Source organism: Polypterus senegalus, chromosome 7, assembly GCF_016835505.1.
Source record: "Polypterus senegalus isolate Bchr_013 chromosome 7, ASM1683550v1, whole genome shotgun sequence".
Lineage (NCBI taxonomy): Eukaryota > Metazoa > Chordata > Cladistia > Polypteriformes > Polypteridae > Polypterus > Polypterus senegalus.
Window position 1 is genome coordinate 4,338,560 of NC_053160.1, and position 13,430 is coordinate 4,351,989.

The following is a 13,430-nucleotide window of genomic DNA, read 5'->3' on the forward strand; positions in this document are numbered from 1 at the left end:
GATGTTTTACTGTCTTAATAATGAAGTAATCCAAAGATCACAGTACTTCTGGATAAAGATATGGACAAGTGAGGCCTGGCGCTCTTTTTGACGACTTTGTGAGTGAATGGAATGACCGAGAGATTAGTGATGGTTATTTTCCAACAAGATAGGGGGAAACTTGTGACACATCAGCTCTGGCATGGCACAAATGGAATCGGCTCATTTGAAAAGGGACTATGGGTCACCTCATTCCCTGAACCCGTCACCTTTGGATTTTTTCATTTGCAGAGAGCTGAAGGGAAGAGTGTTTAAGAAGTGTACAAGCCTTATATGCTGAAAAAAATCCAGCAAAATATTGAACAGAAAATTGTTGCTTGTGGATACCCCGGTGCCAATATGGAGGGCCGTGTCGAACTGTGTTTCCAATGCCAAATGCGATTGGATCGTTTCCACATCTGTCAAGGTGTGCACTGGATTTATTTCATTTCTGTTGCTCCATTATTAAGTGAGTAAACACATCACACGTCGGGGCCCTGCCCAGTAGGAGATTTGGAAAACAATGAGACCCCACTTTACTATTTTAATAAGGGAAACTGGCCTCTGTGGCTCATCAATCTACACTTCAAGGACCCGTCATGACAAAGTATCAACAGAAAGGTTTGCAAATGTCTTAAAAATCAAAAGCTGAAATCTCTCATTCCTAGAAGTATTTGAGACCCTTTGCTGTGGCCCTCCACACAGTGTTCAGGTCCATCCTGTTTACTTTAATCCTCCTGAAGATGTTTCTAGAACTTGACTGGAGGCAAACTGAACTGACTGGACGTCATTTAGACAGGCACACATAGACCTGTGTCTAGAAGGTCCCACCATTCACACTGCATGTATCCATCTATCTATTATATAGCGCCTTTCGACAACCAAACCAAGGAGAGCTCTCTGGCCACAAGAACTGTGAAATGGAAGAAGTCTGGAACCAACAGGGCTCTTCCTAGAGAACTGAGAAGCCAGACAAGAAGGGTCCTGGCCAGGCAGAGAAGCGAGCGACCATGACTCCAGTGGTCCCGCTGACAGAGCGTTAGAAGTCCTCTGCTGAGGTGGGAGAACCTGAGGGGAGGCTGAACCTCAGTTAGGCGTATAGGGCGAGGTGAACAGAAGGCGCATGTGAGGGAGGGAGGGAGTGAGTGAGAGAGAGAGAGAGAGAGAGAAAGAGAGAGAGAGAGAGAGAGAGAGAGAGAGTGAGTCCATGGAGGCAGCGCAACTCACAAGGGCGACGGTCTCCTCTGGTGGGCCTTATTAGGATTTGGCTTCGGTTTTGTGTTTCTGGTTCTGTTCTCTGTTTTTGTATTTTTGTTTTTTGTTTTCTTTGTTTTTGTGTTTTTCTTTTGATTTTCTGTTTTTGTTTGTTTTTTCTTTTCTATTTTGTGATTTTCCTTATATTTCCTGTGGGTTTTTTTTGTGTTTATGTTTTGTTTCTATTTTGTTTTTTTCTTTCTGATTTTGTGTTTTTATTTCTGTTTTCTGTTTTTATTTCTTTTTCTGTTTCGTTTGTTTTGTTTCCGTTTTGTTTCTTGTTTCTTTCTAATTTCATGTTCTCCATTTTTCTTTCTGTTTTATACTTTGTGTTTAATTGTCATTTCTGGTCCGTGTACTTTTTGGTATTTGAAATTTCATTTTAGAAGCAAAAACGAAAAAACGAAAATGAAAGGAATTTTCAGATTTTGATTTTTGATTAAAGAATAAAATGAGGGAAAATAATGTATTTTTTAATTCTGTGGTAACAAATAGCAGTCATAAATTTAAAATTACACGTACTTTTCTGGATTTATTTGTGATTCAAATAATGAAAGTGTAATAGCTCAAAAACAACAAAACAGGCGCATTTTCATTGTCTGAAACCGGAGGTGGTACTTCTGCGCGATTTCTGACGACACGTGCGAACAGTCCTCCTCACAACACATCGACCAACGGCCTTGAAGTTACACTGCATGGCATCAGCAGAGGATGGACCGTTACGTTGTTTTTCGGAACAGTAAAAGAGTGACACTCCGGGACGAGGACATGACTGCAGAAAACGGAGTCGCATCTTTCCGTAAAAAATGCAAGCTTTGCAAAATTTGCTTCATTGGCGTTGCAGTTCTGTAATGAACGTTATTGTTGTTATTTACTGTGAAACAGCTAACATTTGGTGATTTCATTTACTAACAACTAAGTCTGGCCATTTTTATAGTGCTATCGCTAAACGTTTCGAGTATTAACAATGCGCACAAGTGTAACACAATAGGAAAGCAACGTGATTTACAGAAAGTTTTCTTAACATGTGTTACATTTCTCAATGAGCAGCTATTCAAAATGTTATCACTCTAAAAATGGCCAGACTTAGTTGTTAGTAAATGAAATCACCAAATGTTAGCTGTTGTGAGGAGGACTGTTTGCACGTGTCGTCAGAAATCGCACAGAAGTACCACCTCCGGTTTCACACAATGAAAATGCGCCTGTTTTGTTGTTTTTGAGCTATTACACTTTCATTATTTGAATCACAAATAAATTCAGAAAAGTACGTGCAATTTTAAATTTATGACTGCTATTTGTTACCACAGAATTAAAGAATACCTTATTTTCCCTCATTTTATTCTTTAATCAAAAATCTAAATCTGAAAATTCCTTTCATTTTAGAAGCAAAAATGAAAATGAAAGGAATTTTCAGATTTAGATTTTTGATTAAAGAATAAAATGAGGGAAAATAAGGTATTCTTTAATTCTGTGGTTTCTGTGTTTTTGCTCCTATTTTCTGTTTTTCTTTCTGTTTTTTTGGATGCTGACAAAGCTTGTGTTTTTGAAGGGTGAACAAGGACGAACGAGGACTCACTGGTGAGCCGGGGCCCAGAGGACCTTATGGATTGCCGGTAAGTGTGGATTTCTGTGCCTACAAGTCAAGTAATTAATAAAAGGAGGAGTCTGAGGAATGAATTTGTACTTTTTGGCTCCTGCTCGCAGCGGCCCAAGTCTCAGACTGTGTCCTCCATTTTGTGACATCACTGCTTAGGAGTTGTTTGTTAACGTTTAGCACGTCAGTCGTATTCTGTAACGCCATCTCTGTTGGTAAATCCAGTCTTTGGGTTCTCTGTGATGGCCAGCAAGTCACTCGACGGCTCTTCATCATTTATGTGGAGCCAAATCTCATTGTCATCTTCAGCACTTGTGTTTTTGTTTTGTCTTTAAGGGTACAGAGGGGACCCCAGGACTGGATGTAAGTGGCTCACCGGGCATGTAAAAAAAACTAAAAATACTGAATTGATTTTCTTCATGTAAATATTTATGACATTCCTTGTTGATGCTGAATGAGTGTATTAAAGCAAACGAATGTAACAAAAATGGGAATTACCAAATGCATCTAAAAAATATGACAGCCTTACTGGCACGGCTGTGGTTAGCTAATGCTGATGGTGACCAGCTTGGGGGACTTGAATATAAACTCACATCCGTATGCCTGCTAATCCAAGTGGTTACCTAACCAGCCAGTCATAGGGCAGCCACACAATCCATCAAAGCCTGCAGGTACAAGTCAGGAGCTTCACTTCACGTTCACATCAAAAAAATGGGAGTCAGACTGTTGGTGCCAGACGGGTTAGTTTGGGAATTTCTGGAACTGCTGATCTCCAGGGACTTTCACCCACAACCGACTCTAGCGCTTACTCAGAAAGGTGCAAGAAACAGCAGACAATAATGGGGACAGAAATGGCTTGTTGATGTCAGAGGTCAATGGAGAATGGCTCTTAATAACCGACCTTTAACCTCTGCGTTAACTCTCCGATCACACAACACTCCTGATGCTGAACTCTGCATCCGATTCTTCACCTCGGCCTTCCCCTCATCCTACTGTACGTATTTAAACAATGAAAGGCGACTTTCATTCCAACTGCATAATGCGGCACTGGCACTGCCAAGACAAGCCAGAAATTTTTTTTGTCTTTTGAATTTTCTTGCTTTACAAGAGTGCGGGTTCAGACCAAAGTGGGAGTGCATATGGACTGATTTATGTACTTAATCGCTTATCAAGTTATGGATTGATTTACTTAAAGAGCGTCTGTAAAAACCCAAAGCTCCCCCTGGGGACAAATATGTTTCTCTATTATATAGCGCCTTTCATATATATCTATCTGTCTAGCAATTATATAGCGTCTTTCACATCTATCTATTATATAGTGCCTTTCACTTCTACCTATCTATCAATCTATAGGGTGGACCAGATCTAATTATGCAATTTTCATTACGCTATAACTTATTACGTTTATTGCATAGAAAATCACCCGAAAAATCCCAGACCATCGAGAAAAGTGCAAACTGACGACATGAAGAATTGTCTTCAAGCCGAACTGGAATCGTCCCCACATAAATCAAAGTCATCCAGATGATCTGGATCTGCATATTTAGATGTGAATCATCCTGTATATATCATATAGCACCTTTCATATCTATCTATCTATCTATCTATCTATCTATCTATCTATCTATCTATCTATCTATCTATCATATAGTGCCTTTCATTTCTATCTATCTATCTATCTATCTATCTATCTATCTATCTATCTATCTATCTATCTATCTATCTATCTATCTATCTATCTATCTATCATATAGTGCCTTTCATTTCTATCTATCTATCTATCTATCTATCTATCTATCATATAGTGCCTTTCATTTCTATCTATCTATCTATCTATCTATCTATCTATCTATCATATAGTGCCTTTCATTTCTATCTATCTATCTATCTATCTATCTATCTATCTATCTATCTATCTATCATATAGTGCCTTTCATTTCTATCTATCTATCTATCTATCTATCTATCTATCTATCTATCTATCTATCTATCTATCTATCTATTATATAGTGCCTTTCACTATCTATCTATCTATCTATCTATCTATCTATCTATCTATCTATCTATCTATCATATAGTGCCTTTCACTCTATCTATCTATCTATCTATCTATCTATCTATCTATCTATCTATCATATAGTGCCTTTCATTTCTATCTATCTATCTATCTATCTATCTATCTATCTATCTATCTATCTATCTATCATATAGTGCCTTTTACTCTATCTATCTATCTATCTATCTATCTATCTATCTATCTATCTATCTATTATATAGTGCCTTTTATCTTTCTATCTATCTATCTATCTATCTATCTATCTATCTATCTATCTATCTATCATATAGTGCCTTATTATCTATCTATCTATCTATCTATCTATCTATCTATCTATCTATCTATCTATCTATCTATCTATCATATAGTGCCTTTCTATCTATCTATCTATCTATCTATCTATCTATCTATCTATCTATCTATCTATCTATCTATCTTATCTTAGTGTTTTTTAAATCTACCACTTATTATTATATAGTGTCTTTCTCAACTGTGTATCTATAGTGCCTTCCTTATTTGTCCATGTTACTGTTACTTTATTTACTTTACGTTTCTTATATTTCAGTATTTGTTTTTTTTGTTTTTTTTGTTTTTTTGTATTTTTCTTTTCCCAGGGTTTGCCAGGAGCCAAAGGAGATAAAGGAGACCTCGGCGAACGAGGAGAGAAGGTACGTGGGCGCTGCCCCTGGTGTGCATGAGCTGGACCCGAGTCCTCTGATTGTGTGAAGTGACGCTGGCCGCTCCAGTATTAATTGTCTTTTCTGAACTGTTCCGTGGTGCAGACGCCATAAAGCATGAAGCTTCGTTTGCTCAAATGCCAGGTTTTTTTTGTGTTTTTTTTCTGCATGTCTTATTTCTAGTGATTCTGAGGCAAAATTTGTTATTCTCCAGTACTGACGTACTTTGACATTTTTCAAGGCCCTTCATGATTTCCTCATCACTTTTCCGTGAAGCATGACGTCCTCTCAGAGTCGCTTTTCCTTCAGATGTAGTTGGTGTCTCATTCCTGTTTTCTTCAATTCATTCACATGAGTCACTGGAGAGCCACCATAATGGCAGTGGTAGGCGTACAGCCCAGCCACACTCCTCCGTGGATGTGAGGTCATACCTCTGGTGACTCGTGACATCTTTCAGTCACCTTAAGCAAGCAATTCACAGTCAACACAGGGGGAGAGAGAATGGACAATGGAGTGTGACAGCCGGAATGCCCAGACTTTAGGGATATTAAGAAAGCTCAGGCAGTGTGGATGTGATCTTCAAGCCTCCTCCGTCACGTTCTCTGAAACAAATAAAGTCTCTCGATGAAAAGAATGGTTAATCATTGTTTAAGGAAGTTCACTTCATTTTGTCAAACCACTTTAGATCCCACCAGCCTCTTCCTGAGATAACTGGAGGTCCCTCGTGGCTGTAGATGGATTGGGAGAGTATGGGGGAGCCATGCGGTCATAAACGGGTGTGTGGCGCTCCTGATGTCTCTGCAGAAGGACGAAGGTCCAAGTCTTTAGAGGCCTGTTTGTGAGACATGGACGCTATCAGTGACCTGAGATGAAGACTGTGCTCCTTCATGTGTGTCTCTTTGGAGAATCCTTGGGTCCTGGTAGTGTGACTTTGTGTTGTTCACAGGGTCCCGAATGAGGCACATGACCTGCACTGTGAGGGAGCGTCAGTTACAATACTACGGCCATGTGGCACGATTCCCCGACGGTGATCCTCACTGTTGCTGGATCAGACCAAGGGGTCGTACATGTAGCACCTGGCTGCAGCAAATAGAGGGTCATTTCTGGAGGGTGGGACTGGACCGCGTGTCTGCCTGGGGGTTGCCAACCGGGATCCCAAGTTGGTTTATCGTGTGGTGGGTCCCCAACAATGAGGATTAATGAGCTGGATCAACCTTGGGGAAACGCACCACAGCCATAGTGCCGTAACTGACGCTCCCTCTCAATGCAGGTCATGTGTCCCTTTCAGGACCCCATGAGCAACACAAAGTCAAACCAGTGGGACCCAAGGACCCTCTGAAGAGACCCACATAAAGGAGTCCAGTCTTCATCTCAGGTCACTGGATAGCGTCCATGTCTCACAAAAGGACTCCGCCCACCCGTTTATGACCTCATGACCCCCCATGCTCTCCCAATCCGTCTACCAACTTCACAGGAAGAGTCACCAGAGTCAAATGAATGTCACTGCCGAGGTATGCAAACCTCTCGATGACGAGGTCGGCACTCTCTCTGCAGACAGACACACTGCTGATGGCCATGCCCAAGAGCTCATTAAAGACCAGGCTGTTGGGTTTTTAATCAGGACCCTCGCCAGCCCAGACACTCAGACCCCTCACTCAGTCTGCTGCGCTCACATGGCAGAACGTTTGAACTCCTTGACTCCTTTTCTTGATGTTCGTTTTCTGCACAGCCATCTTATTGGCTCATTTATACATCACGCTCAGAACTCATACGCGCCCGCATCATGGCTGCCACGCATTCCCAGCATTCATTTGATGCGTCTTCTGAGCAGGTCCTCAAAAATTAACGCAACGCATGTGCGAGTTGCAGTACCAGCAAAAATTCGGGGATGCAGTGTGCTAAAAGTTGGAACGTGACGTCCGAGTCTCTACACGTGACAGAAAGACGCTATGCGGATCCTACGAGAGCGGTGTTTGATGAATGGTTCGATGTGGTGAAGCAAAATGCCGACATACAGATGCATTCGTGGAGCTGTTATAATCAAGCGTCGCATATTCCCCATCGTGATGACACGATACATTTTAAAAGACTCGCGTGCCGTCTTTTTTTTTTTTTTGCAACTTCACGACAGCAACATAATGTAAGGCGCTGTATTTGAGCCACAGAGAAAAAAATTAAGGACGCGGTCAAAATGTGTATTTTGCGATTAAAGTGGAAATTTCAGCTTTAATCTCGTAGTTTACTTTATCGTTAAAGCAGAGCGTCGTAAACGTCATCCGTTTTTAATCACTACGAGCTTCTGGGACCTCCTCCTGACCTGACAGCAGCAATCGCCACACGCAACACGTGACATGTCTGATATTCCAGCTCCCTGCAAATTTAGAATCCTTAGATTTATATTTGATATGATGATGAAATGCATTAAAGTATGGATGTAACATTTTACAGATAAATCGTTACTTTCGTTTAAATAATGAACACTGTTAATAATTACACACATAGGGGTGACACGGTGGCGGAGCGTTGGCACTGCTGTCTTGCAGGGAGTCACGTCCCTGATATTCCCTGCTGGGTTTCCTTCCAAAGATATGCAGATTTGGTGACACTAAAATGACGCCAGTGTGTATGCGATATTCAGGGCCGGATTAAGACGAAATTGGGCCTGATGCTGCAGCGCTAAAAAGGCCGATTTTATCTCGCCATTGGCGTATTCGACACTCGCCGTACACGCGCACTCAGACCGACCGAGGAGCCTTAATTGCTTGCGACACAACCAGCCAGCGTTTATTGAACATGAATAATAATAACGACGTCGTATCGTAACAACTCGAGATGAACATCAGACTGTGTAACATTCAGTAGCAATACAATGCAGAAAACCTAACAATGAAATACACAAAGTGTCGCAATTCTCTTACGAAATGGAGTAAGAAACAATGGATTTGCTGAGACATCGGGTCAAAGTGACTCAGTTCAGGCTCTTGAGGGTAAAAACGTGTCCACGATTTAAATTTCATGATAGACCAGAATCCTGTCGAAAGGAGTTTAAAAATTCTAAACATCCATGCCAGGCCTGCGGGCCGCCTTTTAGTTTCACCTTTACAGATGATAACCATTTAAATATTAAATGAAATTAAATTTAAATATCTAAATATAAAACTGACTACGTGGCACTTACCGAACAATAATAAAGTGGCATGAATCCCCACGATATGACTAAGTAAACTGTTTAACGTAAAATTGATAGCATTAACTTGAAATCTTCGGTTAACAATACAGTGAACCCTCGATTATCACGGTTAATCCGTTCCAGACTCTACCGTGATAAATGAATTTTCGCGAAGTAGGAGTCTTTATTTATAAATCGAATATTTTCGCAGTTAGAGCATAGAAAACCTGTTTACGACCTTCTAAATACATTTTGTAACATTATTAGAGCCCTCTAGACACCCTTTAGTCACCATTACACTCGTATTACCCAATATATTAGACAAAATAACACATATTAGACGTTACAAATATCATATTACTAGGCGCACTCGCCTTTTAAGGCGACCGACTTTTATCCTCAATTTTTGTGTACATCAGGCATGTAAGTGTAGGGAATGAGAACATCAAAGTGTCCATTCATAACATCTCCCCTCAAGTGCCTGTCCAAAGTCGTACAATGTCAGCCTGAATCTGTACCGCTAAAGACGGAGATTAATGCACTAAATAAGCTATAGATGAGAATAAGCAAGCGCCATCTCCCCTGATATTTACTACGCGGTGAGGCATTTGTACTCCATCAACATGAATTATTTCCAGAGACATCATTTTGTCTATTTTTCCAGCGCATCGCGCACAAAAGCAAGGGAACGATGAGAGCACCAGAACTCTGCTCACATCGCCGCTCGCACTCAAGCTGCAAGTAGTAAGTCTGTAATAAGCGGAATACGCACGCTTTGCACTCACGGGACGGAAGGACAATCCCGAACGCTTTTATCTAGTAGATTATTGTACTGTACATTTAATTGCACACAACCACTAACCTATGAAGGCACGACCTCAGTAGGAGAGTCTTCAGGTGGTGCAGTATCTTCAGCAGGTACGTCGTTGTCTTCTTCCGCTTTAGGAGTAGGCAGTGGGTGTCTGGGTGCGCGGCTGAAGAACATCTTGATAGGCAGTTGCTGGCGCTGTCTTTTCATATTCGTGAGGAGGCTTTTGTAGGGTATTGCCATCTTTGATCAAATCCAAGAGTTTCACCTTCTCCTGGATAGTAAGCATCTTCCTCCGGCGCTTAGTTTTATTGTCAGAAGGCTTAGCAAAAGCAGCACGTTTAGGAGCCATCGTAGGGCTTAGATAAAAGTTCTCAGAAAGCGCAGGCGTAGTGACGTAAGCGTGTATGAGAAAGAAATCGCGATAGAGTGAAGCCGCGAAAGTCGAAGCGTGATACAGCGAGGGATCACTGTAAACATAACGACATTATAGTTACGCCACAGCGCAAAGAACAATAGTAACTGTATAATAAGTAACGCTGTGTCCAGGCGTCCGAAAGTCGGACTCCAAATTTCATTCTAAGAATTATTTTGAGGTTAATATAGAGAAGAGCCAAGCAGAATGACCCCTTTTATTGGCTAACTAAAAAGATTACAATATGCAAGCGTTCGAGGCAACTCAGGCCTCTTCTTCAGCCAATAAAAGGGGTCATTTTGCTTGGCTCTTCTCAACATTCGTAATGGCTAACACGGTACAACACCCTAGTACTACAGAGGTTAATATAGCGAAGGGAAACTGTTCAGCTTCCGGACAATTCTCGTCTGTTTTCATCTGTGGGCCTAATGCTGCAGCGTCAATAGCACCCACCTTAATCCGGCCCTGGATGGGTGTGCTTGTATTCACCTTGTGATGAGCTGGTGCCCCCATGCCAGGATTGTTTGTGCTTCGTGCCCAATGCTAGCTGGAATGGGCACATCCCTGATCATTAAACCTCCTTTTCAGAGATATTGCAGTAAGGTGTCATCATAATTTAATGGCTGTTCCAGGCAGTTCACAACACAGCGAAGCCGAACCTGTTCTCACCGTGATGATATCTCACACTGCCACCTGGTGGATTCCTCCAGATTTACGTAAAGTACGCGCGCAGGTATAAACAGTAAAACTCTTGTGTAGCAGGAGCACCCCCTAGAGCAGGCGTCGTGTCGCGTGAAGTATAAACCCGGCCTTACGTGTTACACTTGTGGACCACTATGCTCTCACACTCACTCACATACACACACACAATTATTTTGCCTTAGAATCACTTATTATTATTATTATTATTATTATTATTTTTTCTTTTCCATAATCTGATTCTTTATACAAGAAGGCATGAAATTGTGCACGTGTTGACGTGATGAATTCTTTTTGCTTGCCCTTTTTCTTTTCTTATAGTCCAGTGGTGTTATTAATAATTCTATTTGTATCCCCTTTTGTCCGGTCATGAATTTGAACTGAGAGCCATCCTGGTGCGTATGCTAACCTCGCTGACTTCACTTCATATAGTGCCTTTCACCGCAGGCCCTGCCACACAGAACTGCACTCCGGGCCGCGGCTCCCGTTTCCATTGTTCTTAACGGACTTTCCCAGATTCACTAAAAGGGGATACAAACGCCTTGGCTGCTGTCCCTTGTTGTGTCTCGGAGGCTTTGTTCCTGCGACTCTTTCTCTTTCCTTCTGCCCTCTGAAACCTTTGCTCCCACCCATCCTTACCCCCGTCTCCCACCCGCCATCCTATTTTGTTTTTTTCCGAGGATGCCATTCCTAAGAAGTGCCACCCTTCCCCTGCGTTGGCTAACTCTTGTTGCTGTTTCCCAGAAGCCTCCATTCCCTCCCAGCCTTATCTAGAGTGCTGACTCCACTGTAAACGTCCTTAGGACCACCACAAATATCCTTGACTTTTCGGACACACGGTACAGTGAGTGAGTTTTGTTAATTTGTTTTTATTTTTTTATATGTTGATGGCGTCACACAGGCCTCCTAGCACAGACGTACAGCGTGACAGGTCACCACAATGCCACATGCTCGACCGTTCTGAGACCCGCTGAATCCAATTCAGGGTCACAAGGCAGAGGTCATCCCTGGACAGGGTGCGGTCCATAGCAGCCCCCCCACCGCCCCTCAATACGCACAGCCACGTTCATACACAAGGCCTTCTGGAGTTGCCAGTTCGCCTAACAAACACGTCTTTAGGGATTTGAATGTGCAGACCCCAAACTGACAAACCCACCAACCTGCACCCATGAGTTAGCAGTGCTAAGCACCTCGCCACTCAAAATATTTATACTACTGCTCAAAAAAATGAAAGGACCCCTTTATAATGAGGGCAGAGCATCAAAACAATGGCACTTGTGGGCTGTTGATCAGGTCAGTGAAGTAGCAGAGGGGCTCGTTCATCAGTTTCAGCTGCTTTGGGGCACCAGAGGGGCAACAATAAGAGAGACGACCCCCAAAACAGGAATGAATGGTTTAAACTGGTGAAGGGAGGCCACTGACATTTTTCCCTCCTCATCTGTTTTGTCACTCGTTTTACATTTGGCTACACTCAGTGTCACTACTGGTAGCATGAGGCCATACCTGGACTCTACAGAGGTGGCACAGATAGTCCAGCTTCTCCAGGATGGCACAGTAATACGTGGCATTGCCAGAAGGTTTGCCGTGTCTCCCAGCACAGTCTCAAGGGCATGGAGGAGATTCCAGGAGACAGGCAGGCAGTTCCTCTAGGAGGGCTGGACAGGGCACCTCGTAGAAGGTCCTTAACCCATCAGCAGGACCGACCGGTATCTGCTCCTTTGGGCAACGAGGAACACAATGGGCACTGGCAGAGACTACAAAATGACCTCCAGCAGGCAGGCAGGCCGGCCACTGGTGTGAATGTCTCTGAGCAAACAATCAGAACAGACTTCATGAGGGTGGCACCGTGGAGCTCGATTGGCATTTGCCATAGAATACCAGAGTTGGCAGGTCCACCACTGGCGGGCGCCCTGTGCTTTTCAAAGATTAGAGCAGGTTCACCCTGAGCACACGTGACATACGTGAAAGGGTCTGAAGAAGCCGTGAAGAACGAATGAAAAATGACCGGTTTGTTGGGGGGTCAGTGATGGTCTGAGGAGGCACATCCATGGAGGGACACACAGACCTCTACAGGCTAGATAACGGTGGGCACCTTGACTGCCATTAGGTATCGAGGTGAAATCCTTGGACCCCTCATCAGACCCTATGCTAGTTCCTCCTGGTGCACGACAATGCCCGGCCTCATGTGGCGAGAGGATGAAGGAATTGATACCATTGACTATTCCCCAATCCCCAACCCCCGGGTGGGACATTAGGTATGGGACCATCTGACACCTCAGCCTGTACAGGAGCTCAGTGATGCCCTGGTCCAGATCTGGGAGGAGATCCCTCAGGACACATCTCATTAGGACGTTGTCAGACATGAGGTGGTATGGCGGGGGCATACAAACTACTGAGTACCATTTGGAGTTGCTGCAGTGACATTTCGGCCAAATGGACTCACCTGCCACATCATTTTGTTCCCTTTGATTTTCGGGGTGTCTTTGTATTCAGCCCTCTCTCTCTGTCGGTTCATCATTTTCATTTCCATCCTTTCGTTCCTCACACATCACCATTTCAGTCCATAGCAGTAGAGAGAGCCAGCAGTTTGATTTCTTTCCCCATTGAGATCTGAGGGGTTTTCAAAGTGTTCTTTTCATTTTTTTGAGCAGTTTATATAAACCAAACACACAAAAATAATAGTTGGACAGACAAAGTCCAAAGAAAAATTTAAGGTGCCAACCTGGTCACTCCATTTAAT

General features: G+C 42.8%; 1 protein-coding gene across 1 annotated transcript in view; it reads left to right on the forward strand.

Moving 5' to 3' along the window:
* Nucleotides 1–5,648, forward strand: part of LOC120532231 (collagen alpha-1(XXV) chain-like) — a 632,315-nt gene extending 626,667 nt beyond the window's left edge. The window contains exons 33-35 of the mRNA XM_039758080.1: nt 2,822–2,850; nt 3,203–3,229; nt 5,537–5,648. Of these exons, the coding sequence (XP_039614014.1) occupies nt 2,822–2,850; nt 3,203–3,229; nt 5,537–5,648 (168 nt within the window). The remainder of the gene's footprint in view (nt 1–2,821; nt 2,851–3,202; nt 3,230–5,536) is intronic.
* The last annotated feature ends 7,782 nt before the right edge of the window (nt 5,649–13,430 follow it).